Source organism: Oncorhynchus mykiss, chromosome 5 (assembly GCF_057628025.1).
Source record: "Oncorhynchus mykiss isolate SJ-2025 chromosome 5, ASM5762802v1, whole genome shotgun sequence".
NCBI lineage: Eukaryota > Metazoa > Chordata > Actinopteri > Salmoniformes > Salmonidae > Oncorhynchus > Oncorhynchus mykiss.
Window position 1 is genome coordinate 45,383,728 of NC_143026.1, and position 25,612 is coordinate 45,409,339.

Below are 25,612 nucleotides of genomic sequence, written 5' to 3' on the forward strand. Positions count from 1 at the left end.
TGCGGGTTCGTCCTGAAGGTAGACGAGGACCTTGAGTGTGTTGAGGAGTTCAGCACTTTATTCTCTCATTTCGATTATTCTAACATAAACCGAACTATGCCGGGTTCGGTGGAGGTTCCCACTTTTAACGACTTGAATGTTGAGGAGGTAAGCACGAATCCTAGTATTGAGGAACAATCTGGTTGGCAATGCTAGCTAGCTTGGTAGTTAGCTAAATCAACTGCAATTGCAGCTAGCATAGCGCTAGCAGGCTGGAAACCGGTAGTTATAACGTTTTCTAAATAGGCTACTATTGTACTGGCTTCCCAACAGGTTTAGTAGCTAGGTTTCGTGTGCCAGCTTTTGTGGTGATTGGAAAGTATTGTATACGCATAGCTAGATTGCGATAAGATCTGGGTAGAAAGTTTGCTAGCTTTTGGGACGTACAAACACAGCTGTCTAACATGCCCAGGGTTGTTGGCTATACCCTACAGTGCAAGATAAGCTAACAAGCTAGCGTGTTGTGGAATTATTTTGCAATAGGCAACTAAATTAGGCTGTTAATGTTTGATATCGAAGTAGGATAGACGTGTCTAAATACAGCAGGTGTGTTTGTGTTAAATATTGTCATATTCTTCCCTTGCTCATGTGCAGATCAGTGTGTCGTCTGCGGTGCTGAAGGGAGCTGCCCACCACTATGGCTCTCAGTGTGACAAGGCCAACAAGGAGTTCATGCTCTGTCGCTGGGAGGAGAAGGACCCAAGAAAGTGTCTGAATGAAGGGAGGAAAGTCAACGAGTGTGCTCTTAACTTCTTCAGGTAGGCAATCAAAGTGTTGAGTGACTCTACACCCAAGGGATAAAGGTAGGTCTGTTTTTAACTTGAGCCACTTCAAGACTGTCTTAGTGTCATTAAAGAATCAGTGATAGATGTGATGCGATTAGATGTTGTTGTTTTGTTTTTTTACCCCTGTATGTTTATGAATGAAACTGCTGATCCACATTCAGCTCTCATCTCTACAATAGCGTGCTAATCTTTGAGGTCTGCTGTTTTAATTTATCGTTTTTTTTTTACCGCTTTGTTTTCATCCAATGAAACTCTACCAGGGTGTTTTGACATGAACTTATTCACCGTTGTAAAGGCAACGTGTATGTTATGTTTGGGTTAAACTTAGCACATGTTTACCTTTTCACTTCTGTTGTGCAACTGACCAACAAGAGTCAAGAGAGGGAGGCTGTAGCTATAGGATAACTATAGGCTGCTGCTTCTCTGTCATAATTGGGATATAGATGGAAATGGTCTGCCTGGGTTGTCTCACTGTGGGGCATGGTGTCTGTGTTTACATAAGGCTGCTGTGCACTAATAACGCAACCGGACGAGCGCGTGCGTGCACACACAGGCACACACCTCTGCAGTGACTGGTAGTTGTCACTGAATGGGGCAGGGCTTGACATGCAGGCTCTCTCTGTGTCAGGTCCACAAATAGCACCACTTCCAAAGCAGGAACCAATAAACAGTTCTGGTCCAAGATGTAAACATAGGGCTTCTGAGAATGTTAATGCATGTAATTATTTTAATGGTGCCAGATTTGACAAACTTATAATTACACCTGGTTGTTTAGGCTTTGGAGGTCCTACACCCACCTCAAAGTTGTAGCTCACTCGCATTGCAAATGTAAATAATCCTAGGCGTAGCTAGATAGTAGTACATGCATCTGGAATGTCTTTTAACAAAATCTGGTTCCCTTATTATTATGAACCCACTTGTTAATTTCTCAATAAGAAAGTCAACGCATGTGCTTGGAAAGGGATACATTTAGAACTCACTCTAGTTGCCTGGGTAAGATGGAGTTGTCGGAGTGTGAGTTGGGATATTCGTCAGTGGCCTATTCTCCTGATAGGAGCAAAAGTCTTCAAGAGCAACTGAACTCGCCGATTGCCACGTGTGTTTTTCTGTTGCTCATGAGAAAAACGAGATTTAAGTCTTGGAGCAGAGTTTTCCGTTTGCCGGTTATAGCCCGTTTTTGGCCGCATTTTTTAGATAGAAAAGCTGGTAAATTAAATGAGCACTGGCCAATTGTCTGGGAGAAGAAGAAAAATCTCATTGTGAAATAATTATTTTAAAGCCTATTCATTTATGTAAATACCAGTCGATAAATTCATATGACTTGTCATGCTTATTCGTTTATAGGTTAATTTGCATAATTGTGGAATTAAATGTACATGTCTGTGCAGTATATGTTTGTTATGTATCTTGTTTATCATACAGATACAGAGCCTAGTTTCATCAGAGACTCTGTCAGACAGCACAAGATGTGCTGCTACAGCATCTAAAACAGCAAATACATAGATAACGGAAGGCAGGCTTTTCCAGCGTGTCGCACACCACTTTTCAATGAGCTGGAGGCAGTATGCATTTTGAAAACATATACTTAATTGTTTGAAACCTAAATGTTTTACTTCTTTTTATGAGGCATGTCTTGCTTCAAAGTAGCACAGTAACCCACAATATCCAATTACAGTTGCAAACCTGCTGAGGTATAACCAACCACCTTCCAGATCACAAATCAAGCAAATTGTCTTCCTTCTGTGATCAATTGTCGTGATTGATTAGTTCAGAATAAAATCAGTTGTTCTTAGAGGACTCCACTGCTTAGTGGTGCAATTCAAAGCATAAAATCCACAATGGGTGGAAATGTACTTTCAGAAGATCTATGAGATAAAGTTGTGCAAAGGCTTTACCTATCCCCTGGAGCACAGTTAAGACCATTATTAAGAAGTGGAAGGTTTTGGCACCACCCAGACCCTGCATAGATCACGCCGTCCCTCCAAACTGGATGACCGGGCAAGGAGGAGACTGATCAGAGAGACTACCAAGAAGCCAATGGAGACTTTGAAGGAGCTTCAGGCCTTTATGGCAAAGACTGGTCAATGTGTGCATGTGACCACAATATCACAAGCGCTCCACAAATCTGGCCTTTATGGGAGGGTGGCATGAAAAAAAACACCCCTCAAAAAAAGACACATCAAGTCTCATTTGAGCTTAGCCAAAAATACATTGTAGATTCTGAGGCCAAGTGGCAAAAGGTGTTGTGGTCAGATGAGACCAAAATTGAACTTTTTGGCCTGAACGCAAAACAATATGTCTGGCGAAAACCCAATACATCTTTCCACCCAAGGAACACCATGCCTACAGTAAAGCACGGCGCTGGCAGCATCCTGTTGTGTGTGTGTGTGTGGGGGGGGGGGGGGGGGGGGGTTCTCTGCAGCAGGGACTGGAGCACTTATCAGGATAGAAGGGGAAATGGACAGTGTAAAATACTTACAGATTCTTGAGGAGAACCTGCATCCCTCTGCCAGGAAGTTGAAAATGGGAAGGTGGTTCTCGTTTCAGCATGACAATGACCCAAAGCACCGCTAAAGCAACCGTACAGCAGCTGAAGGCAGGAAGGTGAATGTCCTTGAGTGGCCTTGTCAGAGCCCCGACCTAAATCCCATCCAGAATCTGTGGAATGACTTGAAGAGTGCAGTCCATGAGCGGTCACCATGCAATTTGACTGAGCTTGAACAATTCTGCAAGGAAGAATTTGGCAAATATTGCAGTCTCGTTGTGCAAAGTTAGTAGAGACGTAGGCACAATCCTAGTCATATTAGCAACCCATGCTAGTTGTTGCATATTAGATATCCCCTCTTGAAAAAATTCTAATGGATATTTTTCATTCTGTCACATGAAACCTCTTGCATGTGTGGTGTGCTTTTGACAACTTTCCCGGTAATTGCATTATGGAACGAACACAGCCTACTGCCTTGTTTACACTACTGCACTTATAATGTGATGAAATTGTTAATCAACATTTTAAGCTATATACATACACACAAAAGTTTGGGGTCACTTAAATGACCTTGTTTTCCATGAAAACATGCATGAAATGAGTTGCAAAATGAATAGGAAATATAGTTAAGACGTTGACAAAGTTATAAATATTGCTTTAGTCAAAGAATCGTCCATTTGCAACAATTACAGCCTTGCAGACCTTTGGTGTTCTCTAGTTGTCAATTTGTTGAGGTGATGTGAAGAGATTTCGCCCCATGCTTCCTGAAGCACCTCCCACAAGTTGGCTTACGGTCAAGCTGCTTCCACTACAGCTCAATGGGGTTGAGATCCGGTGACTGTGTTGGCAATCCATTAGACAGAATACCAGCTGACTGCTTCTTCCCTAAAGAGTTCTTGCATAGTTTGGAGCTGTGCTTTGGGTCATTGTCCTGTTGTAAGAGGAAATTGGCTCCAATTAAGCGCCGTCCACAGTGTATGGCATGGCGTTGCAAAATGAGTGATAGCCTTCTTCAAGATCCCTTTTACCCTGGTCAAATCTCCCACTTTACCACCGCCAAAGCACCCCCAGACATCACATTGCCTACACCACGATTGACAGATGGCGTCAAGCACTCCTCCAGCATCTTTTCATTTTTTTTGCGTCTCACAAATGTTCTTCTTTGTGATCCGAACACCTCAAACTCAGATTTGTCTGTCCATAACACTTTTTTCCAATCTTCCCCTGTTCAATGTCTGTGTTATTCTGCCCATCTTAATCATTTATTTTTATTGGCCAGTCGGAAATATGGCTTTTTCTTTGCAACTCTGCCTAGAAGGCCAGCATTCCGGAGTCGCCTCTTAACTGTTGACGTTGAGGCAGGTGTTTTGCGGGTACTATTTAATGAAGCTGCCAGTTGAGGACTTGTGAGGTGTCTGTTTCTCAAACGAGACTAATGTACTTGTACTCTTGCTCAGTTGTGCACCGGGGCCTCCCACTCCTCTTTCTATTCTGGTTAGGGCCAGTTTGCGCTGTTCTGTGAAGGGAGTAGTACACAGCGTTGTACGAGAGCTTCAGTTTCTTGGCAATTTCACGAATGGAATAGCCTTCATTTCTCAGAACAAGAATAGACTGACGAGATTCAGAAGAAAGTTATTTGTTTCTGGCCATTTTGAGCCTGTAATCGAACCCACAAATGCTGATGCTCCAGATACTCAACTAGTCTAAAGGCCAGTTGTGTTGCTTCTTTAATCAGAACATCAGTTTTCAGCTGTGCTAACATAATTGCAAAATGCTTTTCTAATGATCAGTTAGCCTTTTTAAAATAATAAACGTGGATTAGTTAACACAACATGCCATTGGAACACAGGTGTGATAGTTGCTGATAATTGGTTTCTACGCCTATGTAAATATTCCATAAAAAATCTGCCTTTTCCAGCTACAATAGTAATTTACAACATTAACAAGGTCTACACTGTTTTTCTTATCAATTTGATTTGATATCTTTTTCAAAAACAAGGACATTTCTAAGTGACCCCAAACTTTTGAACGGTAGTGTATAATATTCAACAATTGTTCCATAGTCCGTTTTGGAATAGGCCATTTCTTTCTCAGCAAGCTTACCATCCTCGACTTGCATGTTCTGTTAATATTAATTACCATAATCTAAATGTGATTTGTCATTCTGAGCACCGTGGATGGACGCCCTAATCAGGTAATACACCCATTGCATATGAGTCCGGTAGGTTTCTCAAATGTCCGGTAAAATTAAAATGCTGCCAGTCAGAGGTCTGGCGCCACATTTTTCTAACAAAAACCCTGTCTTGGAGGTATGTTTCCTGACCGATTCTGCGTTTGGTTAATGATGTTTGTCCTCCATGAGACTCTGTAGACGCAGAAGCCTATTTCACTTCCTCAAAGTCCCCAAAATGAAGATAACTCAAATCTCATTGCTCAGTTTTACATCTAAGGTGTTTGGTGCAGTATTTCTCAAGTAAAAAAATGTGAAACGTGTTGTCTTAACCTCAAATGTAATGGCAAAATGTAGATTTCCGCCTAAATAGACATAACCAAAAGTAACTGCTATTCATGTGTAATTACATGACTCTGACATGCCAAAACTTGTTATATTTGGAAAGAAGACATCTTGGAGATTGAGGAAAAGATCAGAAGATAGGAGTTATATCGTTCAGAATACACAAGATCAAGCACACACAAATAACTTATTTATTTTGAAAGTCATCTTTCATTGAGTTTGCTTAAAGGCACCTAAAGGACTCTCAGACCATGAGAAACAAGATTCTCTGGTCTGATGAAACCTTTTCATTGATGCCCAAAGCTGGAAACGCATCAGATGGCTTCCACAACGTTAACAATATCAGAAGACAATGGGATTGATAGACCTAACTAGAAATGGGCTGATGTTTTAGTAAGTGGTCAGGTGTGGTCATGGTGTCCCTAAACCTCTCCAAACAGCCTGCACTGTTTTTGCACACTGGATGTGCCTAAAAGTTATTGTTCACTATAAATAAATAAAAAATAAATTTCTACAACAACCGCTCTCAAACGTGGTGGTGTCGGGGGACATACAGGGGACATCCTGAACGTTTAGCCTAGGCATATCCAATGTATTGGTCCCACATACAAATGAACTGTTTACAGTATAAAAGCAACAGATATCAACAGATATATATCTACGTCTTATCAAACACAAACTTGGTTACACACATGTCCTTCACTAAAAAAGGTGCAAAAATAGAAATCAACTCTTTACAAATGGAATTCGTGTTTGTTTTACATCCCAGGTGTAGATGATTAGACTTCACTTTCACCGTAGCTTGTGCATGTCATGATAGTCTTTGAAGCAGTCCCTCTCTGCCAGGAAACAAAAAGCGAACTGACATTTTGGACTGGAGGTCTGGCATTTCACCCCCCCCCCCCCCCCTCCCCGTGTTTTGTGCAATGCTTTCAGTTCTTCCTTTTGACATGTGTGTTGGATAGTGGCGCTCACCTTGAGTGGGAGGGAGGGTCTTGTGATGGTTGTGAGGTTGCGTTGGGCCCCAATTCAGCCATTTCCAACACCAGCTGCTCTCGAAGGTCAACTGGGAGAGAGGGGTTTGAACTTTAGCTTTGGCCATCTGCTTGTGGAGAATGAAAGCATTTACTGAAGCAATGTCTACAAAGTTGTTAAAAAGTCTTATTTTAAATTTGTATTTATTTCACCTTTTATTTAACCAGGTAGGCCAGTTAAGAACAAGTTCTCATTTACAACTGCGACCTGGCCAAGATAAAGCAAAGCAGCGCGACACAAACAACACAGAGTTACACATGGAATAAACAAGCGTACAGTCAATAACACAATAGAAAATGTCTATATACAGTGTGTGCAAATGGCGTGAGGAGGTATGGGAATAAATAGGCCATAGTAGTGAAGTTCCACATTTAGTTACTTTACAGCCTTATTCTAAAATCAATTAAATACAATAACATTCTCAGCATTCTGCACACATGACCCCTACGACAAACTGAAAACAGGTTTTTAGAAATGTTTGCTAATATATATAAATAATATATACAAATCTTATCTTATTTACATAACTATTCAGACCCTTTACTATGAGACTCGAAATTGAGCTCAGGTGCATCCTATTGCCATTGATCATCCTTGATGTTTCTACAACTTGATTGGAGTCCACCTGTGGTAAATTCAATTGATTGGACATGATTTGGAAAGGCACACACCTGTCTATATAAGGTTCCACAGTTGACAGTGCATGTCAGAGCAGAAACCAAGCCACGAGGTTGAAGGAATTGTCCATAAAGCTCAGAGACAGGATTATGTCATGGCACAGATCTGGGGAAGGGTACCAAAATATTTCTGCAGCATTGAAGGTCCCCAAGAACAGAGTGGCCTCCATCATTCTTAAATGGAAAAAGTTTGTAACCACCAAGACTACGTAGAGCTGGCCGCCCTGACAAACTGCTCAATCGGGGGAGAAGGGCCTTGGTCAGGGAGGTCACCAAGAACCCGATGGTCACTCTGGCAGAGCTCCAGAGGTCCTCTGTGGAGATGGGATAACCTTCCAGAAGGACAACCATCTCTGCAGCACTCCACCAATCAGGCATTAATGGTAGAGTGGCCAGACAGAAGCCGCTCCTCAGTAAAAGGCACATGATAGCCCACTTGGGGTTTGCTTAAAGGCACCTAAAGGACTCTCAGACCATGAGAAACAAGATTCTCTGCTCTGATGAAAGCAAGTTTCAACTGTTTGGCCTGAATGCCATACGTCACGTCTGGAGGAAACCTGGCACCATCCCTACTGGGAAGCATGGTGTTTGCAACATCATGCTATGGGGATGTTTTTCAGAGGGAGGGACTGGGAGACTAGTCAGGATCGAGGGAACGATTAACAGAGCAAACTACAGAGATCCTTGAACCTGCTCCAGAGCGCTCAGGACCTCAGACTGGGGCAAAGGTTAACCTTCCAACAGGACAACGACCCTAAGCGCAATGCAGAAGTGGCTTCGACGCAAGTCTCTGAATGTCCATGAATGGCACAGCCAGAGCCCGGACATCTCTGGAGAGACCTGTAAATAGCTGTGCAGCAATGCTCCCTATCCAACCTGACAGAGCTTGAGATGATCTGCAGAGAAGACTGGGAGAAGCTCCCCAAATACAGGTGTGTCAAGCTTGTAGCATCATACTTAAGGAGACTCGAGGTTGTAATTGCCACCAAAGGTGTTTCAACAAAGTACTGAGTAAAGGGTCTGAATACTTATGTAAATTTTAATATTGCCCTTTTTTATTTTTAATAAATTAGCAAAAATCTAAACTGTCTAAACTGTTTTTGCTTTGTCATTATCGGGTAATATGTTTAGCTTGATGAGGGGGGAAAACAATTTTAATACATTTTAGAATAAGGCTGTAACATAACAAAAAATGTGGGAAAGGTCAAGGGGTCTGAACTAGGGATGCACCGATATGACAGTTGTCCGATATCAATATCCAATATTTTCTTTGCCCCCCCTCCAAAAAAACAAGCCCCGATACCGATATTTAACATTTTAAGCATTCTAGTACAGTTAAATAGTTAGAACAGAGTGTCATATGTTCATTTGTTAAGTTGGGAACAGATTGTTCAATAACTTATAAATTAGAAAAATTACACCTCCATGAATGTATTTTATCACACAGATATTCATGACAAATATTTTATCTGCCCCGCATTACAAAGTTGCTGGTGGCTCTTCTTACTATCCAATCTTGACCGTATGCTTTGAAAGGAATATGGGTTTAAACTAAAATGCAGTTCATCATTTTAGCTTTAGCTGCTTTAAAAAATTACTGTCTCTAGGCTGTCAAATTGCTAAAAATGACACAACATAAGCTTTTCAAATGTGCTCAGCTGATTTGATTAATAAAATGAGAGCAAATTTACAACACATCTAATCTTTCATTTAGGGAAAAATACTGCCTTGTATTAAATTTAAAATCTTGACCTATACATGAATGAACAACAGAAAAGCCATTAGGCTTAGTAACCATGTTTCCAGTGGCTGTAGATGGCTGGGTTACAATATGACTGCCCATTTACAATTTTAACATTTGGGTGAGGTTTTTCTTCACAAAGAGGACCTGCTCGGCTTTGTCACGAGAGTCTGTTTCTTTTTTCGTCTACAATGTGTGAAGCTGCACTGTCCACCCTAGTACAGGGAGCACCAAGATACATGCGCGCAGCTTTAGCTAGGATCGGGAAACGGTGCTTGTTACTTCTGTAGTGTCCAAGTGCATCTTAATTCCTGGGAATAGTAGGTTCTGTCAGGTATCCTAGTATCTGCAAATAATGGGGGGGGGTTAGGACATTTTAATACATTATTTTTGCATTCCAAAGGATCATTAGGCATAGATCAACATTAGCAAATGTTGGCCGGTGCAGTAACAGAAAATGAAAATACACCGCCACACACACACACACTCTGACCAAAAGTTATTTAACCAAAGTTATTTTGTTGGCATTTACGTATGTCTCCATTACCAGTAAAACATAATCAAAACCTATTTCTTTCACTTACTTGCTGTGCTGTTTTGTTCTTTTGTTCGGTCGTTTCATTCTCAACCAGGATTTCATCATGCATGTCAAGCAGTGACGTTTCATCCCTGTCTGTCGTGGGTCCTCTTCTTCGGTGCGCACCGTCACTGTGTCCGTTTCCATCTTGTCCAGCTGTGTCTGTTAACGTTTCACGTAAACCCTGTTTCTTGTCTACATCGGCGTAGCGGTCCTTGTACCTAGCATCAAGCACGGTGGCGACACAGTAGAGGCTCAGAGAGAATGCCACCGAATCGCTTGTTCACAGCGTCTAGTAGAGTACTTTTGCAAGTTTTAACCCCACGGTCTGTGTCGGAAGTTGTTGTTGAGCAGGTGTTTCAGTGCCATGACAGAGGGTATCACGTCTGCTGCAGACGCAGTTGAAGAACTTTTTCTCAAGTCAGTTGTTCGAATGGAGCTAAGAGTGTGTTCATGTTTTCAATGAGTCCACTGGTTTGTACTGATTATTGCAGGTAACTCAGTCAGCTGCGTACACGCCAAGCACTCGTTTTTGTTCCAGCAGGTGCTCGATTATGTAAAAAGTACTGTTCCATCTGGTGGAAATGTCTTGCATAATTAAGCCTTTTTGTTTTCACTCCAAGCTGCTCCTGTATTGCTTGCAGGCGGCTGTATGCTTCTGTGAGTGTTTAAAATGACCCACTATCTTCCTTCCTGTTGCCACTATGTCAGATATGCTGCGTTGGGCCAAAACACCTTCGTTCACAGCCAGTTGCAGTGTGTGTCCCACGCATGACAAACAGGCAACTCCACATTCTTCCAAAGCTTTTGTCATGTTACGTGCATTATCACGTAGCACAGCGTGTACATTGTTCTTGGGGATTTTCCAAGTTTCAAACATTTTCTCAAATGCCATTGAAATGGCAGCAACGGTATGAGAACCAGCACATTCTTGAGCATGCAATATGGCTTTCCTCGATACGAAATCCTCGTCGACCCACTGTGCTGTCAGACTCGGCATGCTCATGGGGCTGACGTCGCTGGTTCAAATGTCAGTCGTAAAGCTAATAGCAGTGACGCCCATAGCAAGTAGCTTGTGGATGTGCGATTCAACAAGACTGTGTAACTCCGGTAGGGCAACATCTGAAAAATAGCGCCTACTTGGTAGTGTGTACCGGGGCTCGAACGCCAACCTCATCCACAACAGAGAGCGGTTGATTGTCAAGGGCAATGAATTCCATTATCTTGGCATTAACGGATTTCGCCTTTGAGTTGTCTCTCTGAAATGTTCTTACTCTTTCAAATGACTGCTTGACTTGAACTTGTTTAGTTGTTGGAAGTGTGCACTTAGTTTTTATTTCTCCTTTTGTTCCAAGTAGTCGATGAATGTCTGGGGGTAATGCACTTTCAAATGAGTAATTAGGTTTGTGGTATTGAAAGATTTCACTTTCTCCCCTCAGGAAATAACAGCAGCACAAACGTTGCGTTGCGTATGACCTTCTTGTTATCTTCCTTTGAAACTTCCAAATCGATCCACACTGCAGACATTGTGGGCCAGGTTAGGAATGCTGTGTTGCACGTTTAGCGCTGTATTTTTTGTGGCGTCATTACGTCACCTAGCTACGCTATATAGGTTTGCACTTCAGCTTTAACATCAGCGTTAAACTAGACATCGGGCCGATGCTGATGTTGGCATTTTTGGCTAATATTGGCCGATTCTGATATTCTCACCGACTATATTGTGCATCCCTAGTCTGAACATGTTTCAAAGGCACTGTACAATGTAGTCAAATGACACTAGAATAACCGTTAATGACTCACCGATGCCATATAGGCCATTTTACAAAGGGAGTCACTTTTTAAAGGGAGTCACTCTTTAAGTAATTTAGTCAACAGCTGCCCGGGGAATTGAATTGTCACCTTAAAAAAAAAAGGTGTGTCCTTAACAAATGCGTGCTTCAATTTCTCCTCCAGGCAGATAAAAGGAAGCTGTGCCGAGTCCTTCACAGAGTATTGGACCTGCCTGGACTACTCCAACCTGGTGGAGCTGCGTCAGTGCCGCAAGCATCAGCAGGCCTTTGACAGCTGTGTGCTGGACAAGCTTGGCTGGGAGAGACCCAACCTGGGAGAACTGTCCAAGGTGAGTCCCCCGGAGGTATAATGCCTGCAGCTATACTGCCTCCCGGTATAGTTCTGGGCATTTTAAAAGTTACTCGACAGTAACACCCGGGATGTCGTTAATGTAACAGATTCTCATAGGGCGATGTCAAGCCCCAAGTTCATTAGCAATCATTTAATAATAACCCGATATGGTCTGGGATTAAAATGTTGGCTTGTGTTTGCTAGCTAGTTAGCAAACGTTAGCTTTTCATTTCTGTGCAACAGTCTCTGTTTGGGACGTACAAGCAGATGTCTCTAACATCTACTGTTGTTAGATATACCCTACAGTGCAAGATAAGCTAGCTAGCGTGTTGTTGTAGATTTCTTGTTTTGGAATGTGACAAACTCTCATAGGGTGACACCAAGCCCCAAGTTCACTAGCAATCATTTAACAATAACCTTTGTAATGAAAAAGATTTCTGATATATTATGCCCCTGACGTGCAACAGTTAATCCACTTATGAAGTATTTTTAGCTTTTGAATGACTAGCTGTATACTGCTGTATACTTGACTTTCAGTCCTCCAGCAGTGTTAAAGGGATACTGCGAGAGTTTGACATTTAGATTGTTTTTTTTACTTACCCAGTCAGACAGCCTTAAAAAGCTACACATAGTAATCAATATTTTGTAAATTTGTTCATTTTTACTGATAATAGAAATCGCAACGTATCTGTGAGCGCACGGGCAGCGCCATTGAGATGAATATAGCGTTGCGATCTCTATGCGACAACGGGTCAGAATGAGGAAGTGGGTAGAATCTAGTATCAGTCAAATTTACACATTTACTAACTATTGAATGACCAACCACCCAGCTTTGGAGTAGATTTTATTTGATTGAGATCTCCATTAGCCGACGCCAGTGGCAGCACCTATGCTAGTTCTGGGCATTGGGAATGCTGTGCTGCTCGTTTAGCGCTGTATTTTTTTTGTGGCGTCATTACGTTATACTGGGGTATTTGGAAATGGCCACGGGATGTTTGTTTTTATTATTACTGTCCGCGTTTTTAAAATTTTAATATTTGTAGCTACTTTTTAAGTAAATACATGCAATCAACATGTGCAATACACCTCCCGGGTGGCGCAGTGGTTAAGGGCGCTGTACTGCAGCGCCAGCTGTGCCATCGGAGACTCTGGGTTCGCGCCCAGGCTCTGTCGTAACGCGGGGCGACGCACAATTGGCCTAGCGTCATCCGGGTTAGGGAGGGCTTGGCCGGTAGGGATGTCCTTGTCTCATCGCGCACCAGTGACTCCTGTGGCGGGCCGAGCGCAGTGCCAAGGTTGCCAGGTGCACGGTGCTTCCTCCGACACATTGGTGCGGCTTGGTTGGGTTGTGTATCGGAGGACGCATGACTTTCAACCTTCGTCTCCAAGCCCGTAAATTGTAGCGATGGGGTAAAATTCAACAAAAAATAAACATAAAAAAAATAAACATGTGCAATACGTTATGCGATAAAGAAGATCACGTACTTCATTTCACCTGTCACCAAATTTTTCGTTATGAACTTTACCGGTAGTCCCCGGTTTTTTTACAAGCACACATGAGAGTCCGGAGCCTTTTGAGTCACTCGCTGTTGTACAGCACATACCAGGTGGTCTATGGCATTTACAGCTAATTGTTTGCCAGCTAGGTATCTTATAACTATTAAGTTAACTGTCTAAAATTTGATAAATGCTCTGCTGTTGTGCATTTGTTGTGCTAATTTAGTAGCTAGTTCGCTATCTAGGTAAGCGGCTAGCTTCTTCCAAAATCAAACTTTGCCTGACACATAACGAAAATACATTACTAGGGATCAAAATGAAACTGTGGTTTTGGTGTTATACTTTGTATTCCATGTTATAGAGAAGCTTCTCAGGAACACAGAACATTTATTTCATGAGGATAGGCTTTGCTGAGGTCTTATTTTCAAGTGATCCGAAGAGGTCACGGACTGGTCAATTTGAATCCCTACTCAAAAATGGCTCCAAATCACCTGTCTCAATTCTTTCAACACGTTTTGTCCAGTATCTCAAGATAGGGTTGTCATATTGTTATGACATTTTCAGGGCTGATGTAGAACAGCATTGATTCAAAAAAAAAATCATACAAATGTATGAAATTAAAATGCTATACTATGCAAACGTGGGCAGTACACATGAGGCAGTACAGAATACACAATTACAGTAACTTAAGACCAATAATTTAGGGTAGGGTCGTCATATTATTAACATCTTTATGCTTTATGCAAAACTGAAAGTTTGTTACAATTTATGAAGTTAGAATTCAACTTTTTACTACTTTATTGTAGTCCAAGAGGACCATGAGCTGTTGCTATTGATAAGGTGTCTGATTCATCATTTTCAGCTCAAATATACTTTTATCCGAGGTTGCTTGTTGTGAGCGCCGAGGGAACTTTATGCACTTGGCTAGATGATTCTGCATCTTTTGTTGCGTTTTTCACATATGATTTGGCACAGTATTTGCAAATGTACACAGCTTTTCCTTCTACATTAGCTGCAGTGAAATGTTTCCGCACATCAGTTAGTGCCCATGGCATTTTCCTGTAAAGATTAGAAAAAAAAGAAAAGAATACAATTCCATGTACAGATAACTAGTTAAGCAGTTAGATTAAATAACTCCTTTAAGATAAATGTTTTAAAATTAAATGTGTATGGAAACAGGTGAATTAATACTCCTCAGTTAGCAAACTAAAACCCAAATGGTAGCAAAAACTAACTCGCAGAAATTAACAAGTTAGAATGATTTAAACACACTTTGCTGTAGGCTACTATTTACTAGTTAACAAAAAATAATGTATGTCATAAAATATATTCACCCCACCCAGTATTGTAATCAAAACTTACCAGAAAGCATGTAGTCCTTGGCTCAGACAGTGTAGTAGTGTGGGCTCAATAGCATCTCATTCGTGTGCAAAATTTTGAGAATCAGCTGTACATGTGATGGAAGAATGCATTGTGCATGCAGAGGGATGCAATTACATTGAATTGGGGATAGTTTAAAAACAATATGCCACAAGACCTAGAAATGCCTTATGTGTATCCCACAAAAAAGGTTCCCTGTTATAAGCTAACTTTTTTTAATGAATTTAAGCAATTTCCCGGGAAGTTTCCGGCCCTTTGCAACCCTAGTTGCAACACAACATGACAACAACATGGTAGCAGTACAACATGGTAGCAGCACAAAACATGGTACAAACATGATTGGGCACAGACAACAACACAAAGGGCAAGAAGGTAGAGACATCAATCCATAACACAAAGCAGCCACAACTGTCAGTAAGAGTGTCCATGATTCAGTCTTTGAATGAAGAGATTGGGATAAAACTGTCCAGTTTGAGTGATTGTTGATTGCAGCTCTTTCCAGTTGCTAGCTGCAGCGAACTGAAAAGACGAGCGGCCCATAGATGTGTGTGCTTTGGGGACCTTTAATAGAATGTGACTGGCAGAACGGGTGTTGTATGTGGAGGATGAGGGCTGCAGTAGATATCTCAGATAGGGGGGGGAGTGAGGCCTAAGAGGGTTTTATAAATAAATCAACCAGTGGGTCTTGCGACGGGTATACAGAAATGACCAGATTATAGAGTGCAGTGATATTTCCTATAAGGAGCATTGGTGGCAAATCTGATGGCGGAATAGTAAAGCACATCTAGCCGTTCGAGAGCACCCTTGGGTAGGATGGTCATCTAAATCAGGGTTAGTTTGGCAGCTGGCAGAGTGATTACGACAGAGGAAACCAAGTCTAGATTTAACTTTAGCCTGCAGCTTTGATATGTGCTGAGAGGAGGACAGTGTACGATCTAGCCATACTCCCAAATACTTGCTCTAAACCCCCAGAGGTAGTAATCACACCTGTGGGGAGAGGACCATTCTTCTTACCAGAGAAAGCTTGTTGGACACTAAGAAAGCTTTGTTGTAGAGCATTTAACACAAAATCTGGGGAGGGCAAGTATAATCTGCATATAAATGGATGAGAGAGCTCAGGCAGTAGGAAGATATGATGTTGATGTAATTTTAGAAGAGTGTGGGGCTTAGGATCGTGCCTTGGGGTACTCCCTTGGTGACAGGCAGTGGCTGAGACAACAGATTTTCTGACATTATACACTGCACTCTTTGAGAGAAGTAGTTAGCAAACCGGGCTAAAGACTCCTCAGAAACACCAATACTCCTTAGCCGGCCCACAAGAATTTAATGGTCTACTGTGTCAAAGGCCAAGTCAATAAAAATAGCAGCACATTGCTTAAAATGAAGGGCAATAGTGACCTCATTGAGGACCTTTAAGGTAGCAGTGACACATCCATAACCTGAGCGGAAACCAGATTGCATATCCGAGAGAATACTATAGACATCAATAAAGCCAGCCAGTTGATTGACAAGTTTTTCCAATTCTTTTGATAAAGAGGGCAAAATAGAAATAGGCCTGTAACAGTTAGGATCAGCTTGATCTCCCCCTTAAATAAATGACAAACTGTGGCTGCCTTCCAAGTAATGGGAACCTCCCCAGAAAGGAGAGAGAGGCTTGGCGATAATGGGTGCAGCAACCTTAAAGAAGAAAGAGTCTAAACCATCTGACCCAGATGTTTTTTGGGGGTCACATTTCAGGAGCTCCTTTAGCACCTCGTACTCAGTGACTGCCTGCAGGGAGAAACTTTGTAGCGGGGCAGGGGAAAAAGAGGGCGAAGGGGTGGGAGATGAGGAAATGTTGGACGGGCAAGGAGGCATGGCTGAGTCAAATAGGAATTCTGACTTAATGAAGTGGTGATTTTAAAGAGCTCAGCCATGTGCTTCTTGTCAGTAACAACCACATCATCAACATTAAGGGACATGAGCAGTTGTGACTTTATTCTCCAGGTCTTTAACTGTTTTCCAGAACTTCTTGGGGTTAGACCTACAGAGAGAGAACTGCTCCTTAAAGTAACTAACTTTGCCCTTCCGGATAGCCAGAGTGCACTTATTTGTCATTTGCCTGAACGAGAGCCAGTCAGCCTGAGTATGCTTGTGCTGAGCCTTTCGCCAAATGCAATTCTTGAGGTGGAGTAACTCTGCAAGATCACGGTCGAACCAGGGGCGGAACCTGTTTTTTTATTTTCTTTATGGGGGTGTGTTTGTTAACAATACCACTGAAAATATTTTTAAAAGGACCAAGAGTCTACAACAAAGTGGGAGGATCAAGCTGATTCTATACCATTTTACAGAGGCCACGAAGGAAGGCTTGCTCATTAAAGTTTTTTTAGCAAGAGTCTATGACCAATCAGGACAGGTCGTTTCACTGAGCAAAACATTTGGCCCAGCGTTGTCCATGTTTGACCGGGGTATGCCGTCATTGTAAATAAGATTTTGTTCTTAAATGACTTGCCTAGTTAAATAAAAAACAGGTGCATGCTTGTCAACAATTGGCATAAGTCATTTTACAAATACTTCCAGTGCTGCGTGTCACAGATCCAATACGATTGGGATGCACTGTAGTTGGTTGAGTGATGATCTGAGTCATATTACAGGCATTCGTCACAGTTAGAAGCTTCCTCTTGAGAGGACAGCTAGTTGCTAATCAGTCAATGTTCGTCACCCAGAAAATAAACCTCTGTTAACATCACACACTATCAAGCATTTCACACACATTATCTAGATACTGACTGTTAGCAGTTGGTGGCCTTAAAGCAACACCCTAAAATAATAGGCTTCAGATGAGGCAGGTGAACCTGCAACCACAATACTTCAATAACACTTTAATTTAAATATATATATGCGTGTGTGTGTGTGTGTGTTTGGACACCTGCGTCTCACAAAGACACTGCAGTTTCAACCAAAAATCTCACATTTGTGCTCATCAGACCAAAAGGACCGATTTCCACCAGTGTAATGTGGAAATAATGTCCATTGCTCGTGTTTCTTGGCCCAAGCAGGTCTCTTCTTCTTATTGGTGTCCTTTAGTAGTGGTTTCTTTGCAGCAATTTGACCATGAAGGCCTGATTCACAGAGTCTCTTCTGAACAGTTGATGTGTCTTACTTGAACTCCCAAGCATTTATTTGGGATGCAATTTCTGAGGCTGGTAACTCTAATGAACATATCCTCTGCAGCAGAGGTAACTCTGGGTCTTCCTTTCCCGTGGCGGTCCTCATGAGATCCAGTTTCATCATAGCGCTTGATGGTTTTTGGGACTGCACTTGAAGAAAATGTCCAGATTGACTGACCTTCGTGTCTTGAAGTAATGATGGACTGTCGTTTCACTTTGCATATTTGAGCTGTTCTTGCCATAATATGGACATGGTCTTTTACCAAATAGGGCTATCTTCTGTATACCACCCCTACCTTGTCACAACATCTGATTTAGCTCAAATGGAAAAGAACAAAAGCAAGGGGGGGGTAGCTATGTTTATTTCCCTGCTTTTTAAAGGAGCTGGCTACTGTACCTGGAGACTACCAGAAATTGTACTAAGCTAACGATATGCTAACTTCAATTATCTCCAAACTGCATGCAGAGACACATGGTATCCATGAGTTTGTCTGACTCTGGGTAAGTAGGAAAATGACCTAAATCTCAATCCCGTGGTATCCCTTTAAGGTTAGGGTAAACAGTACTATCTCACATTTTGAAAACAGCTTGAAGCTTGTTGACACATATTAATTGAGCCGATTTACTTGGTTTATGCTTTCTCTTTCAAGCGCAAAACATTCACTCTACATACGCATAGTATACAAACCGGCCTTTTTTTCTCCCTCATCTTGTCTTTTCTGAAGTTTAAACCCTTATGTTTTTCTTCTCAGGTGACAAAGGTGGACACCTCTCGGCCCCTTCCTGAGAATGCTTACCACTCAAGACCCCGGCCGGAGCCCAACCCTGTCATCGAGGGCCAATTGCAGCCAGCAAAGCACGGCAGTCGACTCTTCTTCTGGAGCTGGTAAAGGAGGTAGTCAGTACTCCCGGGTTGAGTTCCCCTAGGTACAGATCTAAGATCAGCTTCCCCTCCCCTAATCCTAACCATTAGTGGGGAGAACGCTAAACTGACCCCAGATCAGCATCTAGGAGCAACTTCACCCAACACCAAGAGGCAGTCCTTCAGAGCCTCATCTTGCCAGCTGTCTCCTCCAGCACACCCACTATCTTCAGACCTCTTCGGACAGGAAGGGACTTCTTTGTGCACCAGCCATCGTACAGCTCTCCAATCCCTATGTTGTAGAAATGTTAAGGATTGAACAAAAAGCAACCTATGTGTTTATTGTTGTGAAATAAAAAAATATTTAATTTAAACTTGTTTAGAACTCTCCTGTCCTGTCTAGTAGTTAGTACATTATATCACACATTAGATCTGGTCCATTGCACAACTTGGCCTGTATCTATTCCCAAATCATTTCATGCAAATGTTGTGCTGAAATGTTTCGTCTTGAGTTTGTTAGAAATAACACAATTAAATTGGTACGAACTGTAGGTAGGAGACACTAAGTTGATTGTGCAGACAGGACCAATGTCTATCTCCCACCTCAAATCTTGGAAGTGTAGTCATCAACTTTGTTGCGTAATTGTCTTGTTGGGTTCAGGGTCCTGGGAAGACAGCCCGTTCAAAAAGAACTGGTCGAAGGTAGTGCACTATATAGGGAATATGGTGCCATTTGGAGAGAACACCGCTGTGCCAATATCCACACTAACACTGACAAAGGAAAACGGTTTAACGAGTATATATATACAAAAAAAGTTGTTATAGAGGTGTAAATACTTAGCTAAAACCATTCCAAACATGGGGAAAAACCCAATATTGTACTTTTATTGTACTTTTTTCTCAATGTGTGTGGGCAAGACATAACATTTGATAGGGTCCTACAGTACTAGTCAATAGTGGTTTCATGTCATTCCCATTCCCTAGCTTGCTTTCTTCAGCTGTATGGGCTGATGTCAGAGCAGTGTGGAGTCTGAGAGGTCTTTGGTGGATTTGGCCTGACATTTCTTTGGCAGGGGGAGAGGTAGGGCTGCCTTTGCCGACCAGGGAGGGCCTGTCTGCCAGGAATACAGATGTGCACCCCAAATAGCACCCTATTCGCTTCATAGTGTACTACTATTACAAGAGCTCCTGTAGGGCTCTGGTGCACTACATAGAGGATAGGGTGAGATTTGGGACATTACCAGCATCACAGCGCACCAGCCGGGCCTCAGAGCCCCAGGGCTGCTCAGGGTATCACATCAAGGGAAACATAACACTGCTCCTTGAGTCTTAGCTTCAGTCCCAAATGGCACCCTATTCCCTATTCCTAGTTTGGTAATTTTGACCAGGGCCCTATAGGTATCTGGTCAAAAGTAGTGCACCACTGGGGTGCAGACAGTCGGTGCGTAGCCTCCGACTCAGTCCTGTCACACCACCATTGTAAAATCGATTTATTTCTTCTGACCTATCAGCATGTACCCCCTGACTGTTGGAGGTGGGGAACAGTTGGAGAAAGGGTTTCAAGGGTGGGCCTTGTGGTTTGACTTCATGTTCCCTTAAAGCTTAAGGCACAACTCTGAGAATTAACCTATGCCATGTGGTTAATTTCTATAGGGACCAATAGGACTGTACGTTTGACAGGTCTCAGACTTAAAACGCAACTATGTGGCCCTGGGGTGTTTTTAAATTATGTAAAGTGGCCTCTTTCCAAAAACCCTGTGGCCAAGTGAACCTACTGATACAGGGTAAATGTAAAATGTTAACATCTACAGATACCCACATTCTAATGTCACTGCTTACGTGAAAATATTAATCAATCTTCAATCTTGAGCGTAGCGGGGACACAGTCTGTATATTCTTTACATTTTTCTCACAGGTTTCCACTCCATCCTCTAAAAAACAAATTCACAGATGAGACCTATAGCCTACTTCAGACAGAGCAGCCTAGTATGGAGATGATGCACTCCAAATACAGGCCGATAACAGATTTATTGAATTCAGAAGACTTCTTAAACCAGGAAGACATGACTGTGATAGCTACACTCTTTTCCTCTACTGCCCTGTTTGGAATGCCCCCCCCCCCCCGAAATAGGGAAACTCAATTGTTGTCGGAGCCAATTCTGTCTTCTGCAGAAGTCCCCTGATGATCCCCTGAGGTGTGGTTTCTGGTCTGTAACAGTGGCTCGTGCAGGAAGCGTCCGACATCGGTGGTTCTGACCTGGGAGATGTTTAGCGGGATGGAGGGGGAAGGGACTAAGCAGGGATGGAGGGGGAGAGGTCGAGAGGGGATGGAGTGGCACAAGGCCGGGCCTTGAGTGGAGGGATGGAAGGGGGTGCTGAATGGGGGGGGGGCTTAATGCAGGCTAGAGGCTCGAGGCAGCAGGGCCACGGGGCTTGGGCCGGGCTAAGAGCCCCATACAGGAAAAGGGGGTGGGGTCACCGTCAGTTGACAGGAAACCCACTCTGGCAGAGGAAAGAAATACAATACAGGACTTTCTCAAAGGAACAGCCTGCTCGGGACAGGAGACTGCGGTGCTAAAACACTTAAACAAACCAGCTAATTCACGTTCCCAACTGTCAATATTCCCATTGTTTAGCCCACCGCTTTGGCAGAATCAAATAAATATTTGAAGTGGTGGTGGCTCGTGGGTACAAACAGCCAGTTTGAGACATTTCTTGATTGCTCCTAGCTATTAGGGTATTGAATTAATAAAAAATCTGTCTTGCAAAAATGTAAAGTATCAATACCATTATGAACCTCGTCAAGCGGATGTGTTTGATTTGTTTATCCTCTTGTCTTCTGTTGAGCTCTCTGATCTGTACATGCTGTTGAGCGGAGTTCAGCTTTCATGTTTCTTAATACACAGTCTGACTCTGCCACTCATGGGAATTGTCATTCTGTAGAGTACAAAGATCCCTGGAAGACTGGATCCCCATCAGTCTAGTCTGAATAAGCCCTGGTCCTATTTCTCGTTAAGCCCCGACCTGGGTTCAAACACCATTTGAAATCATTTCAAATACTTTAGATGTGCTCTTCAAGCCCAAAGAGTGGCCCTAGCTCCTAATGTATTTCAGCTGAAGTTGGAAAAATCCTGGCATATTTTTGGAGAAATGCAAAACATGAACCATAACATGAACATGATTAGCAGATGGAGAATTCTTGCATTTTAATGGGATTACTGTCATGTGTTTGACAGGAGGGACCTATTTTACAAACCCCACACAACCACCCAAACCACTGATCCCCTGGCCAATTATAGAAATCAGTGCACCAAGCCAGTTTAGGCCAACAGAGAAATAACTTTACTGGGTACTAAACTGTTTCTTCAAGATCCTAGTCTCCCCGGAGGCCTGTTGTTCTAATGAATTAATAAGTAAAGTTAACACTTTTCAACTTTTCAGCCAGATCTTAACCTTCCAAAGTTTTGTTGTTTCAGGGTCCTTTTAAAGGTGGCTGGGTATACAGAAATGTGGCTGGGTATATTAGAGATGTGTACAAATACCATATAAAAGAAACAATTAGTCAGAAAAGAATGTGTTATATGATCACATACCTGAGCCCTGTAAAGATGGAATCGTAGCTGGTGACAGAGCTATTTTAAAGTGACAATCTCCGTTTGCACTCTAGTAGCTTTACATACGGCCTTTTACCTCCAGTGTTTTTAAAACTCCCATGAATGTTTTGGTTCAGCTAACGTTTAGCAACTGCTGTGTGTGTGTTTCAGCGAGCTAGGTGTGAGCAGGGCAAAGACAAGACAGCACAGGTGAGCCTTCGCATCACGGCACTCTGGCTCAGGTGCCTCTATAGATCTAGTGTGTCTTATGTACAGTACGTGAAAACGGGAATCCTACAAATAAAAACAACTTTTAACTGTTAATAAAAAATAGTGTGTATGTATTCCCCAGTCCGATATCTTTCTATTAAAAAATTTTCAGGATCAGAACAAATATGAATTTTATAAACTGTTTTATATTTACTGTAAACAAATGTAGCTTAGTTTTGTATTTCGGTCCTTGAATAGCACTGTGCTGTTGAATATATTTGTAAGTGTTTAACACCTTTCTTCTTCAGGATCAGTAGAATGTGTTTTTAGATCTGTGCATCGGTCTAATGTGAAGTGGGCGATGACATGATCTGTCTAAAGGTCTGCTATTTCTCCCCGGGGTGTTGTCTCACTGCTTAGCACTCCATGAGTTGTGGTACTGCATCCCAAATCAAATCAAGGTTGATTTATATAGCACATTTCTGACATGAATGCAACACCATGCACATCACAAGAAAAAACGATGAAAATAAAAACAGATCTACTACACAAACATGAGGATAAAAACAAAGAATGACAAAAGCTGACAGACTTTTTTAAAAAGTCCCTATGGCGTCTCCTGTACAATGGGTGGTTTTGTTATTAAGAGCATCGATGCTCGGTCTGAACATTAACACACGCATCGGTTGCGGTACGGATTTGGAAGCGTGATCTTTCATATCAGCGAGAGGTACTGTAAAAACATTCAAATGATGCACACATTGTTTGGGTTAGCGGTCCCACACGGCCATATCTCCATGTTATGGCGCTTGTTTACAGACGACAGACGGACCACCGAGGGACCACCTGTGCTAATTGTCTCAGAACATTTGTGCGCGCCGGAAGAAGGCTGCCAGAAACGTGTTGTTACTGTAAAATGCTTTAGGCTACGGTGATAAATACAGTGTTAAAACAGTGTACAGCAAGTGTATATTCTGCATCTGAAATTCATTTGACGGGATATGTGCTTTATGTTTCAAGAACCGTATCGCAATTGAATATCGATGTACGTTTAGATAGAATTTGGTTGTTTTGGCTGCCAGAGCCAGTCTACCTCTGAAAATTAACAAAAGGTCCGCCTTGGACCTTAAGGAATAACGGTAACGTTAGGCTCCTTAAGAGTACATCTCGGGCTAGGTCAGCCATAGTACGGCGCCCCTGGAGCAAATTAGGGTTAAGTGCCTTGCTCAAGGGCACATCGACAGATTTTTTCACCTTGTCGGCTCGGGTATTCGAAACAGCGACCTTTCGGTTACTGGCCCAACATTCTACAGTGGTGATTTTAACATGAGCATATTGGTGGGGCAAACTCCATCAACAAAGCTCATGTGCATTGAAACCAGTACACTACACTGTCTATACATTGAATGCACTAAAAACCAGTCTAGTTTTGAGTCACACACACACAAACGTTATAACATTTAGGTTATGATCAGTTTATGGTTACTCGCCATTTCTTTAGCTTGTATTGCACGGGAGACGAGCATACTTATATAGAATAAACTAGCTAGTAATCGGTCTGCAATATTGTGACAATGCGTGCGTCTACCTGCGCTTGCCTCCCTTTTACACAAAGGGGCCCGGTTAACAATATGCAACGATTCCCTTGCTTCATCTATTGCACAGTTCCAGTTCCATCAAATACATTTCTAACTAACCCTTCTTCTACATGTGGCTCCAAGGGTATTACAGTCTGCCATCAAACATCAATATGACATGTAGCGTATAGGATATTACAGACATCTAGCCTACCTCAAAACTGCTCCATGATCCACCACCAACCACTCAACTTTAGTCTTCTTTTCCAGCTTGCTTCATTTCAATGGATGGCCATATTTTAAAGTTAAGGTAGCTAAGCTAGTCGACATGTATCCGCTAGCTAAGCTACCTTGCTTGAAGATGTGGTAACAGTGCATGGGTTAACAACAAGCTAGCTATGAAGTTGACACTTCAGTCCAATCAGTTACCGGGCATAATACGTTGATTTATCTGTGGCAAATGACAACGAGCCTTCTTGGGCGGGCACTGTGCTTCTATTGTAAATCAATGAACTGAAGATGGACTTTTGCAGGCTAGGTCTTCCAGCAGGTGCTGTGGTGACCTGAGCCAATCACATGCAACCAGAGAAGATCAACGATGCCTACGCTCTATAATTTCTCTGTCTGCCCATCCACCACAGAAATCACAGAGTAAGGCTAAAACAGCTGCATATTGGCGCTTTCTTACTCAACTCAATTTAACAAAACAACAATACAATAGGAAAGGGACCACGTATGCTTTATTAGATCAAGCATTAAAAAAAAAAAATTAAATACAATTGTTTGTTTACTGATATGATATTTTTGGGACATTAAATACCACATTTGCATGCAAATCTCCTAGATATTGGTGGTACCTGCCGTACATGATGTATCGCCACTGACACACTAACCGTTAGGCTACCTACTGCCCGCATGCATGTGTGGTCCTGGTAACCTCTTACTACACCCCAGGGTATTGTTCATAAACTATCAGGAGGATTTGTATTTGTCCATGTGAGAAATTGAGTAATATTAGTTAATGGGTGGATTGGCTGTCTGGCAATTCTGGCAAATGCCAGATGGGCCGGACCATCTTTTAATGGGGTGGGCTTGTCTATTTAAAAAAATATATATATTAAAACATTTATGGACATGGCCGGTAGCTCATGGGCCTGCTTTTTTTAATTACTTTTGGGGGGCCCCAGGACCGAGTTTTGGAAACCGTGTACTAGACATTTATACAGTGCTTTTTACTAAGCACTAGTCATCATATATTAGAATAAAGTTCAATTTGGGGACTGTCTATGTATTTTAATTGTTTTATACATTTTTATTTTCTAGTGAATCTGTCACTTCAGCCCAGCGAGTGGGTTTATCAGCTGCAGTA

The 25,612-nt window shown here is 42.3% G+C and overlaps 1 protein-coding gene across 1 annotated transcript; it reads left to right on the forward strand.

The window, feature by feature from the left end:
• The first annotated feature begins 3 nt into the window (after positions 1-3).
• ndufa8 (NADH:ubiquinone oxidoreductase subunit A8) lies at positions 4-19,235 on the forward strand. The gene is given in 4 exon segments (NM_001160582.1): positions 4-147; positions 634-797; positions 11,808-11,973; positions 18,754-19,235. Coding segments are annotated over 4 exon segments (519 nt in total). The 5' UTR covers positions 4-96; the 3' UTR covers positions 18,892-19,235.
• Positions 19,236-25,612: the final 6,377 nt, after the last annotated feature.